Genomic DNA, 21,808 nt, shown 5'->3' on the forward strand with positions numbered 1-21,808 from the left:
TAAAATAGCCCCCCAAAAAATATTTGCAAAAGAAGGTCAGAATGTCGTGAAAACAAGCTGGGAAAAAAAAAAAAAAAAGAGTGAGGTGTGGCAGCACCCGAAGGTGGCCTTGGAATTCTTACGCAATCGCATTCACTATCTTTAAGTGCGACTGGTGGCGCGGTCCAATCTTCACGGCCACATGTCAGAAGATTGCGTGAGGAGGACTCGTTCTCTGTGACCAGACCGCAGCGGCCACGAGGGCAGGAACAACGCGTCACAAGGGGGGTCTCGTGACTAAGAATAGGGTCCCTGTTACTTCTGATCCAGCGCGGGTACGTAGGGCATTTAAAGGGCGACACTTTTATTAAGTCCTGTGTACAGTCAGAATAAATGGATCCCTTTAAGGGTCCCTATACACATGCTGAAGCCAAAACCAGGTATAGATCATAAAGGGCGGGAAGTATTAAAGAGTAACTAAATAGTTATAACAATTTTTAATATGAAGTCCCTAATAAAAGTTTTTGCAATATACTTTATTCATCAATTTTGTATTTTTCTTAGTCTTTTACATCCCTAAAGTGCACCATTCACTGTGCGCTTAACACTCAGTTCTGTGCACACAGGGAGTACGGGCAGGAGCGCACATGGCTGCTCCTGCCCCCCAGGCTGCTCCTGCCCTAGCACACGGGTAGCCTGTACGGATGTACTATGCCAGGATTAGCTGAGCGGAGCGCCATCCTGCCTGCTCCGCTAAGCGCTGACGTGCCGTTCTCTTAGGCCCCTTTCACACGGGCGAGTATTCCGCGCGGATGCGATGCGGGAGGTGAACGCATTGCACCCGCACTGAATACCGACCCATTCATTTCTATGGGGCTGTTCACATGAGCGGTGATTTTCACGCATCACTTGTGCGTTGCGTGAAAATCGCTGCGTTGCATGAAAATCGCAGCATGCTCCTCTTTGTGCGTTTTTCACATAACGCAGGCCCCATAGAAGTGAATGGGGTTGCATGAAAATCGCAAGCATCCGCAAGCAAGTGCGGATGCGGTGCGATTTTCGCGCACGGTTGCTAGGAGACGATCGGGATGGAGACCCGATCATTATTATTTTCCCTTATAACATGGTTATAAGGGAAAATAATAGCATTCTTAATACAGAATGCATAGTAAACTAGCGCTGGAGGGGTTAAAAAAAATAAAATAAAAATTTAACTCACCTTAGTCCACTTGATCTCCTTCTGTCTCCTTTGTTGAATAGGACCTGTGGTGAGCATTAATTACATGAACAGGACCTTTGATGACGTCACTCCGGTCATCACATGGTACGTCACCATGGTAAAAGATCATGTGACGTACCATGTGATGACCGAAGTGACGTCATCAAAGGTCCTGTAATTAATGCTCACCACAGGTCCTATACAACAAAGGAGACAAGAAGATGCCGGCTACGCGATCAAGTGGATTAAGGTGAGTTAAAAAAAAATTTAACCCCTCCAGCGCTATTGTACTATGCTTTCTGTATTCAGAATGCTATTATTTTCCCTTATAACCATGTTATAAGGGAAAATAATAATGATCGGGTCTTCATCCCGATCGTCTCCTAGCAACCGTGCGTGAAAATCGCACCGCATCCGCACTTGCTTGCGATTTTCATGCAACCCCATTCACTTCTATGCAGGGCTCCAGATGGCGAATTTACAAATGGCGACAAGACTTTTTAGTCTTGTCGCCATTTGCGACTAGACCCGCCGCCGCAGCTCTGCTCAATACAGCGGCAAGCACAGGAGATGATCGTTCTCAGCAGCGCAGGAGGAGTCTCTCCCTCCCCCCTGTGCTGCTGCTGCCGCCGCCTCCACCAATAAGAAGAGACGGGAGGAGGAGGAGGAGGGGCTGTGGCCACTGCGCCACCAATGAAGAAAACTGACCTGTAATACAAATACAGGAGGCGGGTGCCGGAATCAAATAGCACCCGACCTTTGTGACAGGGAGCTGCGATCAGCTGCAGTTGAGTTAACCCTTCAGGTGCGGTACCTGAGGGGTTAATTGTAGCTGATCGCAGCCCCCTGTCACAAAGGTCGGGTGCCGGCTATTTGATTCCGGCACCCGCCTCCTGTATTTGTATAAGAAACGTTGGTGGCACAGTGCGCCCCCCCCCCCCCCCCCCCCCCCCCCCCAGTGTAAGAAACATTGGTGGCACAGTGCGCCCCCCCCCCAGTATAATAAACATTGGTGGTGCAGTGGGCAGTGCCAATGAGGGTTAAAAATAATAAAAGAAAATTTACTCACCTCCTCCAGTTGATCCGTAGCTGCCGGTCACCTGTACTTACTTCTTTCTTCAGGACCTGTGGTGACGTCACTGAGCTCATCACATGACCCATTACCATGGTGATGGATCATGTGATGAGCACAGTGACGTCACCACAGGTCCTGAAGAAAGAAGTAAGTACAGGAGACCGGCAGCTACGGATCAACTGGAGGAGGTGAGTAAATTATTTTTTTATTTTTTAACCCTTATTGGCACTTCCCACTGCGCCACCAATGTTTATTATATTGGGGGGGGGGCACACTGCGCCACCAATGTTTATAATATTGGGGTGATGGGGGGGCGCACTGCGCCACCAATGTTTATTATACTGGAGTGTTGGGGGGGCACACTGCGCCACCAATGTTTATTATATGGGGGGGGCGCACTGCGCCACCAATGTTTATTATATTGGGGTGATGGGGGGGCACACTGCGCCACCAATGTTTATTACATGGGGGGGGCGCACTGCGCCACCAATGTTTATTACATGGGGGGGGCGCACTGCGCCACCAATGTTTATTATACTGGAGTGTTGGGGGGGCACACTGCGCCACCAATGTTTATTATATTGACCTTCTACTTAGCATTCTGTATTCAGAATGCTATTATTTCCCCTTATAACCATGTTATAAGGGAAAATAATAATGATCGGGTCTCCATCCCAATCATCTCCTAGCAACCGTGCGTGAAAATCGCACCGCATCCGCACTTGCTTGCGATTTTTACGCAGCCCCATTCACTTCTATGGGGCCTGCGTTGCGTGAAAAACGCACAATATAGAGCATGCTGCGATTCTCACGCAACACACAAGTGATGTGTGAAAATCACCGCTCATGTGCACAGCCCCATAGAAGTGAATGGGTCCGGATTCAGTGCGGGTGCATTCCGGTATTCTGAATGCCGGATCCGGCACTAATACATTCCTATGGGGAAAAATGCTGGATCCGACATTCAGGCAAGTCTTCAGTTTTTTTCGCCGGAGATAAAACCGTAGCATGCTGTGGTTTTATCTTTTGCCTGATCAGTCAAAATGACTGAACTGAAGACGTCCTGATGCATCCTGAACGGATTACTCTCCATTCAGAATACATGGGGATATGCCCGATCAGTTCTTTTCCGGTATAGAGCCCCTGTGACGGAACTCTATGCCAGAAAAGAAAAACGCTAGTGTGAAAGTACCCTAAAATATTAAGTTTAAATCCCCCCTTTCCCAATTTTACATATAAAATATATAAACATTAAATAAACATATTACATAGCGCTGCGTCCGAAAAGTCCAAACTATTAAAAAGTATCTCCTATGCGGTGAGCATTCGCCATTTTTTAGTCACCTTGTCACCCCAAAAAATAGGATAGGACTGTTCTATTATAGGCCGAACGTTTCATAAAATGCTAAATGCACGCAGCTTTTTTTGGTGTTTTTTATATTTTTTTTTTGCGCGGTATTGAGTATCGCAATACTTTTTTATGGTGACGAAAGCGAATCAAAATTTTGGTTTCAAAACAACCCTACGCCGATCTGATCAGCGTAGCGTTGTCACGATAGCAAAATTTTGATTCAGTTTCGATTTGGCGACTAAAAATTTGATTTGGCTCCTAAATTTTTCAGTTCAGGAGCCAATGGCTACTAGGTATTTTTTTTAGTCTGGAGCACTGCTATGGGGCCTGCGTTACGTAAAAAACGCAGAATATAGAGCATGCTGCGATTTTCACGCAACGCACAAGTGATGCGTGAAAATCACCGCTCATGTGCACAGCCCCATAGAAATGAATGGGTCGGTATTCAGTGCGGGTGCAATGCGTTCACCTCACGCATCGCATCCGTGCAGAATACTCGCCCGTGTGAAAGGGGCCTAAGAGTGATCAGGATCCTGATGATCAGTCTTAAAAATGCATTGAAATGCCGGATCCGTCTTTCCGGTATCATTCGGCAAAACGGATCCGGCATTTATTTTTTTCAGTCTGCGCATGGACGGATCCGGCACTAATACATTCCTATGTGAAGCCCCTGTGACAGAACTCAGCGCCGGAAAAGAAAAACGCTAATGTGAAAGTACCCTTATACTGATGGAATAATAAAGGCTGTTTTTACTTTTGATTAATAAAGTATATTGGAAAAAGTTTTATTAGGGCATTAGGGACAACATATAAAAAATTGTTATAAAGGTTTAGTTACTCTAGAGCAGCGGTTCTCAACCTAGGGGTCGCGACCCCTTTGGGGGTCGATCGGCCCTTTCCGGGGGGTCGTCTGAGGCTTCCTATTGTGGGTCGCCCGCACAACGGCAGCGGCCCCTTATCCTCCCGCACAGGAAGTGATGTCCTATCACTGCCTGTGCTTGAAGGAGCCTGACGTCTGGACGGGTAAGTCGGGCCGCCTGTCTGCTGAGGTCCGAGTTTTTTCATTAATGACACCGCCGCTGAGCACCACTGCCACCAATGATTTAATTGAGCCTGGCTAATTTTATTTTAATTATTTGGCTGAGCAAGGCTTAATTTATTTGGGGGGACATGAAGCACCGCTGATTTATTTATTTGGGGGACCCTGAGCACCATTGATTTATTTATTTGGGGGAAACCTGATGCACCACTGATTTATTTATTTGGGGGTACCCTGAGCACCGCTGATTTATTTATTTGGGGGAGACCTGAAGCCCCGCTGATTTATTTATTTGGGGAACCCTGAGCACTTCTGATTTATTTATTTGGGGGTATTTGTTGTTTATTATTTATTTTAAAGTTATTTATTTGGTTTACAAATATTTTGTATTTATGCTAAAGTTCTGTGGTTATGAATGAATACTTGTGTATTTGAATTAACATTTGGTGTATTGGTGTCTGTGCGTGTTTTTGGTGGGTCATCATAACAGTAGCAAAATTAGTTATGACGTAGCAAGGAAAAAAATTTACTGGTTGGGGGTCACCACAACATGAGGAACTGTATTAGGGGTCACGGCTTTAGAAAGGTTGAGAACCACTGCTCTAGAGGACCTCCCGCCACTCCTGACAGGCCTGTATTAATAGCTTCATACGTTCCTCATGTAATAACGATTCTGGAGCATCTATTCTTATGGCTCTATGTTGTGCCGTTCCTTTATTATTTCTACTAGAAGTTATGAATGAATTGCTAGCAGTCTGCAGTAAGGGTACAGAGGGGGGTAACCAGTTGGGGGTGTGTACCTGCAGAGTCTGACTCTAACCAATCAGTGCTGCTATTCCCCAACTGGTTACCTCTCCTCTGTACCCTTACTGCAGACTGCTAGCAATTCATTCATAACTTCTAGCAGGAATAATAAAGGAACGGCACAACATAGAGCCATAAAACTACAATGAAAACAGAGCCCACTGCAACCAATGAGATCACGCCTTTCATCTTCCAACCTGCCCCAGAAATATGAGAGCTGGAAGCTGATTGGTTGCTATGGGCAACACCTCAGGTTTAACACCCGAGGCCCTGTCCCCCATCATCACACGTTACACCAGTACCGAGGCTCCTGTTGACGTCCGTCAGCGCCTGCAGCACGGAATCCACTTCCCCCGCTTTCAGTTTCCGCGCCATGGTGGTGGGGACAGCGTCGCGGTCACGTGTTCTGACGTCAAGACGTAGGACGCTTCCGTGCGTCGCCCCAGGCAACAGTGACAAGCGCCAGTATGTATGTAGGAGACCTGTCAGTGACCGGGCGACGAGTGGAGAAGGTGCGCGGTGACCGGGGGAAAGGTACGTGCCCTCACCCTACCTACCGTCTCGGTGTTCTGGAGGGAGGTCGGCGTGACGTCACACACCCGGGGGCAGCCGCAGGCGGCGCTCTTCCCTCCACAGGCTGTTGGTCTCCAGGCATGGTTAACCCTTTACAGGACGCTGAACAAAAATGCCCCTCACTGGCCAGAAGAAAGTTTTAGTTTTTTCACCCCTTTTCCTCCACTTGAAAGCCACCATTTTTGATTCCTAAGAAAGCGTTTATATTCTGGGGGAAAAAAAATATTGTCGCGCAAATAAAAATAAAAAAAAATGTTACAGCGATGGCGATAGTGATGGTTATTGACTAAGACCTATCATTATTATTACTACGTTGTGATACCTGACCCCGGACTCATTAAAATCAATGGGTACGTGGAAAATGCGGATAGCGCGCACGTAGGTGAAATGTAAGCAAGGTTTTAGAAGCGGGGCCGGACATACCATTGGTGCGGCTGCACAGGGGCCCTGTAAGCAAGGGGGGCCCATTCTGCTATGGAAAAAAGGGCACTAAGGTTCGCATGGCTCTAAACTACTGATCGATTAGATGAATGATTGACTAGAGAGCCACAATAAGGGACAGGCAGCGCTCCGATGAGACCCCTGAGTTTTGAAATTCATGTTAAAGGGGATGACCGGCTTTAGGAGGAAATCTAGTCCGCCCCTGGCATCCTGCGCCACCTCTCCCGCTTTCCCCGGCTGCAGCTGTGACGTATTGTTGACAACACATGACCACTTCAGCCAATCGCTGGCCTCATGCGCTGCACCTCTGGGGCCGGTGATTGGCCACAGCAGTGAGGTTTTGTCAAAATGATGTCACTGCTGCAGCCGGGAAAACTGGAGCGGTGGCGCAGGATCTGTCAGGTAAGGCTACTTTCACACTAGCGTTTATGCTGGATCCGGCAGGGCTCAGCAAAAACGCTTCCGCTACTGATAATACAACCGTCTACATCCGTTATGAACGGATCCGGTTGTATCATCTGTAACATTGCCAAGACGGATCCGTCATGGGCTCCATTGAAAGTCAATGGGAGACGGATCCGTTTTCTATCGTATCTGAGAAAACAGATCCGTTCCCATTGACTTGCATTGTGGGTCATGACAGATCCGTTTTGCTCCGCATCCCGTGACGGAAAGAAAACCGCAGCTTGCTGCTCTCTGATATGGGAACGCATTTTAGAGCATTCCGTTCAGTTCCGTTTTGTCCCCGTTGACGATGAATGGGGACAAAAGGGAAGAGTTTTTCTCCGGTATTGAGATCCTCTGCCGGATCTCAATACCGGAAAAGAGAAACGCTAGTGTGAAAGTAGCCTAAGTTCCGTATTTCAGGCACTCGTCCCGAAACTAGACAACCCCTTTAACAATGACATTATCAGTAGGGAGAACCTCCAGCTTATTAGGACAGATTGTAAAGCCTCCGCTTAAGGCTTTGTTCACATCACCGCTCAGCCTTTCCGTTCTCGGGGCGGGAAAACGGAAAGGACGGATTCGGCACATAACGGAGCCCACGGGCCCCATAGACTATAATGGGGTTCGTTAGGTTTCCGCTCAGAAGAAGTCCTGCGCGCACAATTTTTGTCTCCGCTCCAAAATCATCTTTTGAGTGGAAGCCTAACGGACCCCATTATAGTCTATGGGGCCCGTGGGCTCCGTTATGTGCCGAATCCGTCCTTTCCGTTTTCCTGCCCCGAGAACGGAAAGGCTGAGCGGTGATGTGAACGAAGCCTTACCGGGGTCCCCCATAGGGTCTAACCCAGGCAACCGCTCAATGCCACTGAAGATCATCCACGGATTAGTTCCTATGGGGCGCGTATTCCTCCAGGATCCTCCATTCACTTGTTCTTCTTGTTTTACAGAGTTATTTTTTTAAGAAAAGATGGCTGCTCCACCGCCTCCCAAGGAAACGGTTGTCATCACCGGAGGTGGCGGTTACTTTGGACACAGGTTGGTGCCGCGGTATAATTAATAACGTTGCATAATTATGGAAAGTCTATTAATAATCTATTTAATTATTCAATTCCAATGGGGATAACGTTGACTAATGAGGGCTAATTGCATCTTCCGGAGAAGCCAAATTCCATTATTAATTAGATTACGTTAATGGGTTTTGCCGTTCGGGGCTTAATAAATATTCTGCCATTGCTGCCGTCCCTTCCTAATATATGGGCTTGTGTTGAAGATTCATTTAAAGGGACGGCATCCGAAAAGTGAGTAGAACTATATCATTGTGGGTGTAGTGTAGATTTAGTATCGCGCAGGGCAGGAGCGCACCGCTCCAGCATACACAGGGCTATCTACTGATCGGAGCCATGAACTCTGCTCTTCGTACAACACAGAAAGGCAAACACATTCCCTACGACATATGAACGCAGGGGGTAGCTTTCTTCATGTAGGCTTTAAACAGCATATACTACCCGGCTTCCAACCCCCCAAAAAAATTTGGGGACACATTTATTAAAACTAGTCTTAATAAACCCCTATGCCTGGTGGTGGATCCGCCGTAGATATAAAGAGGCGCCGGCCCAGCTTCCTTGCTGTCTTTACATCTACACCATTTTCTGCACCTAAAACAGGCGTACAAGATGGTAAATGAGACGGACCTGCCGGCCCTTCCCTGCCTGGTTTTGTTAGACCTGGCGTGAGCGGGGAGAAGCCACAGATTGTGGACCTTTGCGCAACAATCTGCGCCAGAAACAGGCGTATTTCTGTTTGAATAAATGACCCCCCTGGTTTCTAGAAAAGCTCTGTATAGCCGCCCCTGCTGCGATTATCACCCTGCTTTCCCAGGCCCCTTCATTAGATAAAATAAATGTATTAGATTTATCACTTTAAGGGGGTTGTCCCGGCTTTTAACGATAGGATAGGTCATCGATATCAGATCGGCGGGGGTCCGACACCTGGAACCCCTGCCGATCAGCTGATCGAGGATAGGTCCTCAATATGAAAAAGCCGAGACAACCTCTTTAATATTTAGGCCCACGAGGCTAAGGGCTTGTTCACACGACCGTGGTTTTGGTCCGCATCGGAGCCGCATTTTTTGCGGCTTGGGTGCGGACCCATTCGCTTCAACGGGGCCATAAAAAGATGCGGAGAGCACTCTGTGTGCTGTCCGCATCCATTGCTTTGTTCCGTGGCCCCGCAAAAATTATGAGTCGCGTCCTATTCTTGTCCGTTTTGCGGACAAGAATAGGCATTTCTCTAATGGGCCTCCTGTTCCGTTCCGCAAACTGCGGAAGGCACGCGGGGCGGCATCCGTGTTTTGCGGATCCTCAATTTGCGGACTGCAAAAAATGGCGCGGTCGTGTGAACGAGCCCTGAGGATGCCTCTACTTGCAGCAGATTTTGTTGCAGAGATTTCTGCAACTGAAAATCGGTTTCATAATCCTGAATGGGGTCGTTTTGACGGCAAGCAATTGGATTTTTGCGAGCCCCATTGAAATGAGTGGAGTTGAGTTTTTTGTTGCAAAATCTGCCACGTGTGGAGGCCCCCTGACAAGACCTGAGGGAGCTGTAATGGGGGCTCTATAGGCGATTGTCCAGCTTTCCAGGAAACAGATGTAGCCAATTTCACATTTGCATTTAATGGTTCCAGCAGACTGTCCTGCCAGAGTTCACCAGATACCGCCTTTCGCTGCCGATCCCCATTAACTATAATAGCAATAGGCGGGGATCCGGACGCTTTCCAGCATAAGCGCCATTTTTTGGGCCAGACAACAATATTGCACGCTGTTTATTGTCTGGCCAAAAAACAATATTTTGCTGGTGTGTTTGGCGGTGAACAGAAGTATCCAGCTAGGCCGGATCTCCTGAACTCTGGCCGCCTGCCGGATCCATTAAACACAAATGTGAACCTACTTAAATGGAATTATTTTTTAGGAACTTCGCTCGTGCTGCAATTTTTCAAAAGAATACCCTAGACCAGAAAAAAAAACTTGCCGCAGGTAAAAAATAAAAAAAAACTATTTGTCCAGAGTTTCATAGTTCCCAACTAACATCTAGAAGCCTCAGAACTTGGCAAAAACTGCGAGACGAGCCTTAAAGAGTATAACATTACACATTGCCTACAGAATCACGGTTCCTATTTCCGATTTCTAGGTTAGGCTGTACACTGCACCAGATGGGGGTCAGTGTGGTTCTTTTCGACGTACGGAAACCGGCACAAGATCTTCCTGACGGCATCCAGTTCATCCAGGGCGATATTCGCTCCCAGTCTGCCGTGGAGGAAGCTTTAACGAACGCCTCCTGCGTAATCCACACGGCTTCTTACGGAATGTCCGGCCGGGAGCAGCTCCAGACGCAGCTGACCGAAGAAGTCAACGTAAAGGGGACGGAGAACGTCATCCTGGCCTGCGTAAATAAAAGCATTCCCAGGTTAGTCTACACCAGCACCTTTAATGTGGTCTTTGGGGGACAGTCCATTAAAAACGGAGACGAGTCCATGCCGTACCTACCTCTGAACCGCCATGCCGACAACTACTCTCGTACCAAATCCATTGCTGAGAAGAAAGTGCTGAACAGCAATGGGCAGCCGCTGGCAAATAAAAGGGGATGTTTAAGGACCTGTGCCCTCCGATCCGCTGGAATCTACGGTCCCGGGGAGCAAAGACACCTTCCCAGGATCATCAAGAACGTCGCCGCGGGGTTGTTCATATTTTCTTATGGGGATCGTAATAATCTGGTACAGTTTGTCCACATCGATAATCTTGCGTCTGCCCATATTTTAGCCGCCAAAGGTCTTACAGATGAGATGAAGCACATAGCCGCTGGCCAGGCCTACTTCGTGGCAGATGCCGCCCCAATCGATAACTTCCAGTTCTTCCGCCCCTTTATTGAGGGTCTCGGGTACAAGTTCCCTTCATTCCGGGTGCCCCTCTTTTTTGTGTACTTCATGTCCTACCTCACCGAATGGCTACACTTCCTCATCAGGCCCATCTATAACTTCCAGCCCTTGCTGACCCGCGCTGAGGTTTACAAAACGGGGGTCACTCACTACTTCAGCCTTAACAAAGCCAAGAAGGAGCTGGGATACGAGCCCAAACCATATACTATGCAGGAGGTGGTTGAATGGTACCGAACAAGGGGTTATGGGAAGAAAGTCAAAAAGACCAAAAGTCCCAGCGTCCTCTGGGACGTGGTGGTATTTGTAGTGCTGGTTGTAGCGGTGCTTGCGTGGGTTCCTACGGTGGTGGGGTTAGCCCTATAGTCCCCAAAGTAATGATATAAAGTGATTGTAAAGCATGGCTTTACTGTATAAAGCTGCCATACCTTTGCAAACACTTGCTTTACTTATCTTGTACTGGTATTGAGTTAAAGGGGTTCTGCAGTTTTTTTAAACTGATGCTCTATCCTCTGGATAGATCACTATCTGATCAGCGGGGGTCCGACACCCGGGACCCCTGCCGATCAGCTGTTTGAGAAGGCAGCGGCGCTAGCCGTAGCGCCGCGGCCTTCTCGCTGTTTACCGCAGGCCCAGTGACGTCACGACTAGTATCAATGGCCTGGGCGCGGCTAAGCTCCATTCAAGTGAACAGAGCTTAGCCCCGCCCAGGCCATTGAGACTAGTGGTGACGTCACTGGGCCTGCGGTAAACAGCGAGAAGGCCGCGGCGCTACTGCTAGCGCCGCTGCCTTCTCAAACAGCTGATCGGCAGGGGAGCTGGGTGTCGGACCCCCGCCGATCAGATGCTGATGATCTATCCAGAGGATAGATCATCAGTTTAAAAAAACTGCAGAACCCCTTTTAAATATTATACTCCAGTCACATCCAGAGCTGTTCTTCACATCACTCGAATTGTGCCTGCTGCAGTGAGGAAACTGAACTACTTTCCACAGTGACCCACCTCATGGGCTGAACAGTAAGATGAGAGGACCCGAGGTTTGAATGCAGCTTTGGAGGAGACTGGAGCATGGACAAATAGCAGTAAAAGATAAGAATTTGCATAACTACTGAACATTGTAGATATTGTCTTCCCTGACATATCTGTGCAGCGGCCCCATGAAATTACAGCACTGAAGCACCGTTTCTTAGAAGTCATTGTGTTGTGCTGTTCCTCTGTAACTCCTCTTGAAAATATAGGAAGAAATTGACAACTGGTTGTTACTATTCCCCTGGTCAATATTGTATCCCCCCTGTGCAGTCTGACCTTGTCTTGTCAGTATGTCAGCACGGATACAGCCCTATGACATGGGGAATGGTAACTTTATTCATACGTTTCTAGGAGGTATAACAGAAGCACCGCATAATGCAGGGTTCTAAAAAAAAATTTATGGGCAATACAAGTATTTAGTAAAACAAACTTGTTGAGGGGTGGTGGGCTCGCTTCACTGCCGATGAGCTGGAGCTGTGCTGGGATTTCTATGATTTTTAGTTTATTTCTTCCTACAAGCGTTAGGGGCAGCCATTACGTGAGAGGAAGTCGTAGACCAACGTCATAACCGTTATTCGGGGCAGACCTGAAGGGCGGCATTGCTTGTAGGAAGAAAGTTGCCCATCAAAGTGCTTCTCGTGCCAACTGAGATACTTATTAATTGTAGCAGTGATGGGTGGAGGGCTCGTCCTTACGTCAGTGGGCAGATTATCTGGGACGGACTAGGTGCCAGGCGTACGCCAGCCGATGGCCTTACATACAGTACAGGGCAGTGTATCCATACAGACTGTCAGACACAATGCTATTCCTCCTCATAGGGTTCCTCTTCATGTTAGTAAATGACATCCTTCATACCAGTGGCATCACCAGGGCTAATAATTAATTGCATTACAGAGATAGCCATCGATAATCTGTGTTTTCCAGGGTGTACCTTGACCGGGGGCTGTTGGGCTCTATTCACATCACGCTGTAATCCTTCCCTCGGAGGCTATCTCCACCTCCAGCGAAAGGCGGGAAGTTCATATCACCCCATACAGGCATATAGTGGGACACGTCTCCTTTATATCCCGGCATATAGTGGGACACGTCTCCTTTATATCCCGCCGTATAGGCATATAGTGGGACACGTCTCCTTTATATCCCGGCATATAGGCTTATAGTGGGACACGTCTCCTTTATATCCCGCCGTATAGGCATATAGTGGGACACGTCTCCTTTATATCCCGGCATATAGGCTTATAGTGGGACACGTCTCCTTTTATATCCCGCCGTACAGGCATATAGTGGGATACGTCTCCTTTATATCCTGCCATATAGGCATATAGTGGGATACGTCTCCTTTATATCCTGCCATATAGGCATATAGTGGGATACGTCTCCTTTATATCCCGGCATATAGTGGGACACGTCTCCTTTATATCCCTCCGTTCAGGCATATAGTGGGACACGTCTCCTTTATATCCCGGCATATAGTGGGACACGTCTCCTTTATATCCCGGCATATAGTGGGACACGTCTCCTTTATATCCCGGCATATAGTGGGACACGTCTCCTTTATATCCCGGCATATAGTGGGACACGTCTCTTTTATATCCCGGCATATAGTGGGACACGTCTCCTTTATATCCCGCCGATCAGATGCTGATGATCTATCCAGAGGATAGATCTTCAGTTACATGAAACTGAAACTGCAGAACCCCTTTATATTCTCCTGGGTCTAGAGAGGAGGATGAAGCAGCTCTTCGGTGTTGTGAAGTAACTTGTCCTGCTGTGTGATTAGGACGGGTTCTGTGTGCACTGATAGGACGGCGGCCATTTTATTTCCCCTAACGATTGCTCCATAGACAAAACAAGCCAATATAGCTAATGAAAGGTAATTGGGAATATATTTATAATAAAGTAACATTTAAGTATTTTAATTTTCTTAATTCCCGGGGAACCCCTTTAAGGAATCCGGCAGGAATTATTCTGGACCTCCTTGACAGTCATTGCATTAAAGAACGCTACGCGCGGCTTTTCCCCGGCTGATAGATTGCATTTAAGTGCGCTATAGGTTTACTGTGCAGACGGGGATAAAGGCCCAGGTACTTGTCTCTAATGTCTGGGAGATTTCCACACGGGAGTGTTAATAATTCATCTTTTCCCTTCAAATATTCATATATTTTCTGGTGGAGGCCATTACTGCACATGAATCATTCCGGACCTGTTTGGAAAATAACACAATATTATTTTGGGCTGATTTGCTGCTCCACGAGGATTTTTCTGTATAAGCCGCAAGATTTTTGTCCTGTTTAAAAAATATTAATAATAATAATAATAAACTGATGATGCTGTGGCGGTTTATCCTTCTATGTACGTACTATTTATTGTGATGCTAGAGAGTGCAAATGCACACGACCGAATCCCCCCACCCGACTTTCCAATGATGGGGGCAATGACTTGTAGAGGTCTCGTGTTGGCTTCTTCCAACGATGCAACATTTATCACCTCTCCACAGGATACGCGATCTTTTGGGACCCCCCCAATCAAGAGAACAGGGGTCCGTGTGAATGGATCCATACATCAGCACCATGACATTCACTGCTGTGAAGCTGACGGACATGTTCCTCTGGCCACACCTGTGCAGTACTGCTCCATTCACACACAGGACCCCCAGAGATCAGAAATTTACCACCCAAATTTTGGTCTAGATTTATTTTTATGGTACATGGACTGCTAGAAGATGCGCCCAGAGCCCTCACTGAACAAGTTGGGTCCGTTTTACTCAGGCTCGCTGCTTATTAAAGGGGTCCTCTCACTTCAGCAAACAGAATTTATCTGTAGAGAAAGTGAATACAAGCCACTGACTAATGTATTGGGATTCTCCATATTGTCTCCTTGGCTGGCTGGATTCATTTTTCCATCGCATTATACGCTGCTCGTTTCCATGGTTACGACCACCCTGTAATCCAGCAGCGGTGGTCGTGCTTGGACACTGTAGGCAAAGGCGCTTTTTCCTAGACTGTGCAAGCACGACCACCGCTGCTGGATTGCAGGGTGGTCGTAACCATGGAAACGAGCAATGTATAATGCGATGGAAAACACAAGGTGGCAGCAGCAGAGGAGAACAATGGGGAGGTGGATGACTCCATCTTGGTTATTTTATCACATTTACAGCCGCTTCTCGCAGGTTTTATTCAACTCGTCCAACCCCTTTAATAGGTCTTTTATGTTTACATGTCTGTTTTCCGGTTTCTATGTCTCGCCGTTTCTCCGTATTTTCATGTATTGCTGTATGGTTACTGTCTGGTTTTGCGCCTGGATTCCTGGCAGACGCGTTCCTTCTACATTCACTGCAGGATAATTGTCTTACAGGACGGGATGAATAAAATAAGGTTAATATCTTGTTAATGAAAACGTGCGGCGTCTGTTTTTACCACTCTAAATGCACTCGCTAATATTTAGGAATAATATGTCATTTTATGATGGACCGGTGTATCATTATAATTTTTTTTTATACTAAACGTGCTCCATTTTCAAGCAGAATCATTTTGGCTATGGCCACACGTGAAGAGTCCGCTGCGAGTTTTTTACAGTGGAAAATCCCCAGTGGGTCTGGCTGAAATCCACTATTGCAAAAAAGCAACACCTAAAATGTGCATTGCTGTAGGAATTACAGTTGGGGCTCATGCACACCCTCCGAGACATGCAGTCCGTGAGCGGGCCATATGTCCTGGAGCGGCATACATCGTGCGCATCTTAGATTGCAGTGATGCTGTGCACGTCGGGCCGCCATAAGATCTTATGAGTGCGGGACAATAGCCCCGCGGGCGGCCCAACGTGCACAGCATCATTGCAATCTAAGATGCTGTGTACTCCGCTGCGCACGATGTATGCCGCTCCAGGACCGTATGTCTCGTGTGCATGAGACCTAACTGCAATGCCGGATCCGTTTTGCCGGAACACTCATTGCCGGATCCGGCATTAATGCATGTCAATGGGAAAAAATGCCGGATCAGGCATTCAGGCAAGTGTTCAGTTTTTTTGGGCTGGAGATAAAACCGTAGCATGCTGCGGTATCATCTCCGTCCTGAAAAGGCAAAAAAGACTGAACTGAAGACATCCTGATGCATCCAGAACGGATTGCTCTCCATCCAGAATGCATGGGGATAAATCTGATCAGTTCTTTTCTGGCATTGAGCCCCTAGGATGGAACTCAGTGCCGGAAAAGAATAACGCTAGTGTGAAAGTAGCTTTACAGGGTGGTCGTAACCATGGAAACAAGCCGTGTATAATGTGATAGAAAAATGAATCCAGCCAGCAAAGGAAGCAACATGGACAATCCCAATACATTAGTCAGTGCCTTGTATTCACTTGCTCTACATGATAAATGCTATTTGCTGAAGTGACAGGACCGCTTCTAAGCTTAGCAGACCAGAGTAAGGCCTCATGCACGCGACAGTTGTTTTTTGCGTCCGCTAAACAAAACGGATGCAGCATACGTTTTTTTTTGGAGGATCCGTTTTTTTTCCACAGATCCCTTGGAATAAATGGAAAATGCAAATGTGATCGCACTCTACATCCAGCATTCTGCCCTGCCTCCATGCTGGATGAGGCATTGGTGTACATTTTGGCCAAAGCGTAATAAGCCACTCACCACGTCAAGGTCGCCTCATTTGAGTGGTCCCTAACACTAGTTCCTACCTGTTTATGAGCCATGACAGCCACATAAAATCCAGGGAATGCAGGTCAGCATGCACGCCAAGCACACTCTGCTTTTAACCCTGTCCGGTGCCATTACAGCTTTCATCGGATCCAGGGATGCAAGTACCAACATGCACGCTGAGCCCACCATATACTTCTGGAGCCAAATGGCTAATGGTAGGTTCTATATAAGCAGACTCAGTTTTATACTGACTTTAAAACCAGCCTCCAGGACAGATAATAAATGCCTATCCTTGTAATAAATGCCTATCCTTGTAATAAATGCCTATCCTTGTCCGCAAATGTGAAAAAAGTAGGACTATTGCACTATTTATTTATTTTTTTTGCTGAAGGGAAACGTGGACAACGGACGGATGTACTATCAGCATTTTTTTGCTGACCCATTGAAATGAACGGGTCCCCATCCTATCCGCTAAAAAACAGTTGTGTGCATGAGGCCTAATAGCAGGAGGATCAGATCCCCTGCAGCCGCTTGCCTGTTTTGTGAAGAGGATTATATCGCCCCCTTGCTGCTATTTCAGAGAATACATTTAGAAGGATTGTCTGGTTGTTGTTGACCAGTGGGTTTGGAAGGTGACACTTACTAATACGGCCTTTGTTGGAATTCTGCCCCATTTCCTATATTTCATGAGGTATGCCCCCTTGTTTCCCAAGTCTTTTGTGTTGAGAGTCATGTGACCAAGTAAATCACCTCCGTGTGATGTCTCCTCCATTCAAACCCCCTGCAGCTGTCATCTGCACTTATACTGTTTGCAGTTTAGTTCAGTGTATTGACCCTCCATGGGCCATCTTATGGAGGATCTGCCCATCAAGGGGGCATGGCTTCTGAAATACAGCAAATGGCACAGACTATAAACAAACGCTATATTAGTGAGTGCCAAGTAGTCATCTAACATACACATTAGTCATAAGTAGCCAGAAAGTGGACAACCCCTTTAAGCCTCCGTTCACCTCTGCATTGAAGTCACCATTGACGATTATGTCAGATTTGCTGGAAAAAAATAAGGTAGCGTGCGGCACTGTTTCTAGCAAAATTACAGATGCCATGGGGGAACCCTAGGTGGACCTTATTACAGTTGGAGGGTCTGTCCGGTGCTATTAGTGTCCGTCATGTGATGGATCCGGTGTTGCAGAATTGTAGATGTTAACCCGACCTAAGGCTTAATTCACACCACATCTGTGACACTATCAGCATGTGCATCTCTAACCTATACATAAAGGGGTATTCCAGCCACAAGCATTTATCACCTCCACGGAGTAATGCCAAATCGGTGGGGAACCCCAACGTGTCATCAATATGGCCGCCTGTAACCCAGCTGCACAGTTGGAGTGATGGTAGGATACTCCACTCCATTCAGAATCTGTGACCCTGACAGGACAGGGGCAGCGCTCCTCTGTTTGGCGGGCACATCCTTGACGGCTGCTCCATTCAGACTCCACCGAGCTCTGGTCTTAGGCCTCTTTCACACAACCCTTTTTTTTTTTTCTGTTTATGGGCCTTTTTTGCGTTCTGTATACGGACTGTATACGGAACCATTCATTTTAATGGTTCCAGAAAAAAAACGGACTGTACTCCATATGCATTCCATTTTTCCGTTCCGTTGAAAGATAGAACATGTCCTATTATCCATATGGCTCCATTCAAGTCAATGGGTTCGCCCAAAAAACGGAACACATACGGAAATGCATCCGTATGTCTTCCGTATCCGTTCCGTTTTTGCGGAACCATCTATTGAAAATGTTATGCCCAGCCCAATTTGTTCTATGTTATTACTGTATACGCCATACGGAAAAACGGAAACACAACGGATCCGTGAAAAAACGGACTGCAAAATACTGAAAAAGCCATACGGTCGTGTGAAAGAGGCTTTAGGGTGAACTGGGGACGGGGGTGCCTCATTTTGGCGATGGGGGAGATCCCAGTGGTCGGACCTCTACTGATCAAGCATTTATCTAGTGGATGGGGTGATATATACTGTAGTTCTAGTTGGAAAACCCCTTTAATGTCCAGCATATCCCAAAACGGAGCGATTGTAGATACAGTGGCAGGCCAGCCGTTAGCACTATTGATTGGCCCCAATGTGTGTGTCTGAGAGCCCGGCTGTAGACCGGTGACCCATCACCTTTTCTGTACCGCGCTGAACAATATTGTGGAGCTGTATAAGCAACAGAAAATAAACGGTTAATAAAAGACTCTACAAGAATGGGACCCACAAAGCGGGTCAGAACATCCGTGGTGTCAGCGTTTAAGCGATTTTTATTGGAGTGTTTATTGAAGATTTTGAATTCATCCTCCGGAGACGGATTTCTTGCTGCATCCGCGGTGTCAGCACGCCGGACTTGTGCACGCTCAGAATTGCCGCCATGGCCTCCGTACACAAGACGATCGCTTTCTATAATGGATTGTGAGGAGTCGGGGGAGACACTACACGGCGCCTATGTTTATATAGATACGTCCGATCACTGCAAACCTTTATTAAAGACATTAAAAATACACATTCTGCGTTATAAGAGTTGACATAATATTTGACAGTATTAAAGTAAACGTAGTTTCCTAGTTTGCGTCCCCCTCACAGACCACCACAGTATAAGGCACGGGGGTCTTCTGAGGTCACAGCGTACATCCTGAAGAGGAGTTGTGGTAGAAGCCGATAGGGCGGGTGGAAATGATACTGAACCCCGAGACCTTCACGTCTGACTGTATCACTAACCGCCATGTTGTACTGTGGGTCCAGAAAGCTGAGATCGGAGGAGCTGTAGATTGTTGGTGACCTCTTTTATTCAAGCATAAAAATCTTTTGTCGGCAGGTCATCGTCCCATGTCAACGGGATGTGCTGCCCACAGTGAGTAAACTGTATGGGGTACGATCATTCTTCTCCATACAATATGATGATTGTTCCATTTAAAGGGCATCTGTCAGCAGTTTTGTCCCTATGACACTGGCTGACCTGTTACCTGTGCGCTTGGCAGCTGAAGGCATCTGTGTTGGCCCCATGTTCATATGTGCCCGCATTGCTGAGAAAAATGATGTTTTAATATATGCAAATGAGCCTCTAGGAGCAACGGGGGCGTTACCGTTACACCTAGAGGCTTTGCTCCCTCTGCACTTTGATTGACAGAGCCAGGCAGTGGAAGCATCATCTCACCTGCCTAGACTTGTCAATGAAAATGGAGAGGATGCGGCAGTTGCAGAGAGAGCAGAGCCTCTAAGTGTAACGGTAACGCCCCCGTTGCTCCTAGAGGCTCATTTGCATATAACAAAACATCATTTTTCTCAGCAATGCAGGCACATATGAACATGGGGCTAACACAGATGCCTTCAGCTGCCAAGCGCACATGTAACAGGTCAGCCAGTGTCATAGGGACAAAACTGCTTACAGATGCCCTTTAAATGTAGTAAACAAGTGCTGCCTAACATACTATATTGTAGGGCAGGGATCAGCAACCTCCAGCACGCCAGGTGTTGTAAAACTACATCTCCCATCATGCACACTTGCTTGGCTGTTCACTGAACTCCCACAGAAGTGAAAGGAGCATGCTGGGAGTTGTAGTTTCACAACAGCTGGAGTGCTGAAGGTTGCTGATCCCTGTTGTAGGGTTTACCTGTGGAAGTGGACCCTGTATCAGTGAGAGAAAATGAAAGGGGTTTTCCATCATACCGCACACCCCCGCCCATCAGCTGGTAGCTCCGCTGCCAGATGTTGGCGCCAGAACTCCACAGCCCCATCTAGTGTGTAGTGGACGGAGCTGGTTACTGCAGCTCTACTCGTATTGCAGTGAATGGGAGCAGCGCTGCAGTAACCAGATGCCTCCACTATGCAATGGATGGCGCTGTGGAGTGCAAGAGTCACCAGGGTACTCCGCGGGGTGCCCACCAATCTAATGCTGATGATGTGAGAATAGGCCATGGATATAACAACCTTGGAAAACCTCTTTAAGGGTGACCATGATTTTATGTGCAATGAGGACCTCCTATCTCAGCTTCCTGGAGAAGAGGCGAACTACAATATCAGCAAGCAATTCTTTTTGAAATGTAGATGATCTATTACATGTAACATACAATGAAATAAATTATACTCTCAAGTATCGCGTTTATTTTGCTCGGGTTTTATATTGTATAAAAACTATTTAAAAAAAATAAGTCCAACTAATCAGAGTCCATGATAAATCCAGTGTAGAAACTGAAAGCTGAACTCGTATGTGTTGCTATGACAACAAGGCCCGTTGCTCTCGCCCGTGGGGCCCATAGCGCAGAATTGTGTTAGAGAATGAAAGAAGTAATCTGATTGGTTGCAGTGGGCAACTCCCACCAATCAGAATCTATCCTTCCTTTTTTTTGTTTTTCAGTGCAGGTAGAAAAAAACGAAAGCAATTACCTGATTGGTCGCCGCGACCTCTTCACTGTTTGGTCGCGGCTAGTTTTTGCACATGGCTTCCTTCATACTTTCTCAGGTCACTCGCTTCGAGGATCTTATCAGATAAGAGTGATCTGTCACCCATAGCGACGAGTGAGTGACAAGAATTGTTGATTGTGGTTGCTATGGGCAACAGAACACCATATTGATACAGGACAGTTCATCACGTAGGGCACAAAGCTCACACGTCAAGAATAAGAACCCGACAAAACTAAATAAAATAATAATGCTGTTTATGGTATTTCTTTAAAGGGGTCGTCCAAGATTTTGATATTGATGGCCTATTCACAGGATAGGTGATCAATATCAGATCGGCGGGGGGACCGACATTGACCCAACAGTGATGTCCAACTTCCAGCACCCCCGCTCATCAGGGTCGCGGTGTTTTGGCGAGTGCTGCGGCTTCTTAGGCCAGTGATGTCACATTCATCGGTCCCATGGTCTAAGGCTACTTTCACATTTCCATTTTTTGCTGGATCCGGCAGGGATCATCAAAAACTCTTCCGTTACGGACGATACAACCGTCTGCATCCGTTATAAAGGGATCCGGTGTTATGATCTGTAACATAGCCAAGACGGATCCGTCATGAACTCCATTGAAAGTCAACGGGGGGGGACGGATCCGTTTTCCATTGTGTCTGAGAAAAGGGATCCATCCCCATTGACTTGCATTGTGCGTCATGCTTTTTTGCTCCGCATCCCATGACGGAAAGAAAACCGCAGCATGATGCGGTTTGCTCTCCGGTATGGGGACGCAACGGAACGGAATGCATTTTGGAGCGCTCCGTTCTGTTCAGTTCCGT

General features: G+C 47.1%; 1 protein-coding gene and 1 long non-coding RNA gene across 2 annotated transcripts; both read left to right on the forward strand.

Moving 5' to 3' along the window:
• Positions 1–1,973: 1,973 nt before the first annotated feature.
• On the forward strand, positions 1,974–21,533 carry LOC120981061. The gene is made up of 3 exons (XR_005774618.1): positions 1,974–1,985; positions 12,556–12,561; positions 21,380–21,533. It is a non-coding gene; the product is annotated as an uncharacterized LOC120981061 (long non-coding RNA).
• On the forward strand, positions 5,903–11,342 carry SDR42E1 (short chain dehydrogenase/reductase family 42E, member 1). Its single transcript, XM_040410532.1, has 3 exons — positions 5,903–6,001; positions 7,876–7,963; positions 10,115–11,342. The coding sequence occupies exons 2-3, from the start codon at positions 7,896–7,898 to the stop codon at positions 11,220–11,222; spliced, it is 1,176 nt and encodes a 391-aa protein (XP_040266466.1). The 5' UTR covers positions 5,903–6,001; positions 7,876–7,895; the 3' UTR covers positions 11,223–11,342.
• Positions 21,534–21,808: the final 275 nt, after the last annotated feature.

Source organism: Bufo bufo, chromosome 10 (genome assembly GCF_905171765.1).
Source record: "Bufo bufo chromosome 10, aBufBuf1.1, whole genome shotgun sequence".
Lineage (NCBI taxonomy): Eukaryota > Metazoa > Chordata > Amphibia > Anura > Bufonidae > Bufo > Bufo bufo.

Bases quoted from the DNA above. Each gene is read 5' to 3' on its own strand.
- SDR42E1 (XM_040410532.1), top strand. From the start codon at position 7,896: ATGGCTGCTCCACCGCCTCCCAAGGAAACGGTTGTCATCACCGGAGGT. The intron at 7,964-10,114 runs GTTGGTGCCGCG...TCCGATTTCTAG, and splicing joins GGCGGTTACTTTGGACACAG to GTTAGGCTGTACACTGCACC.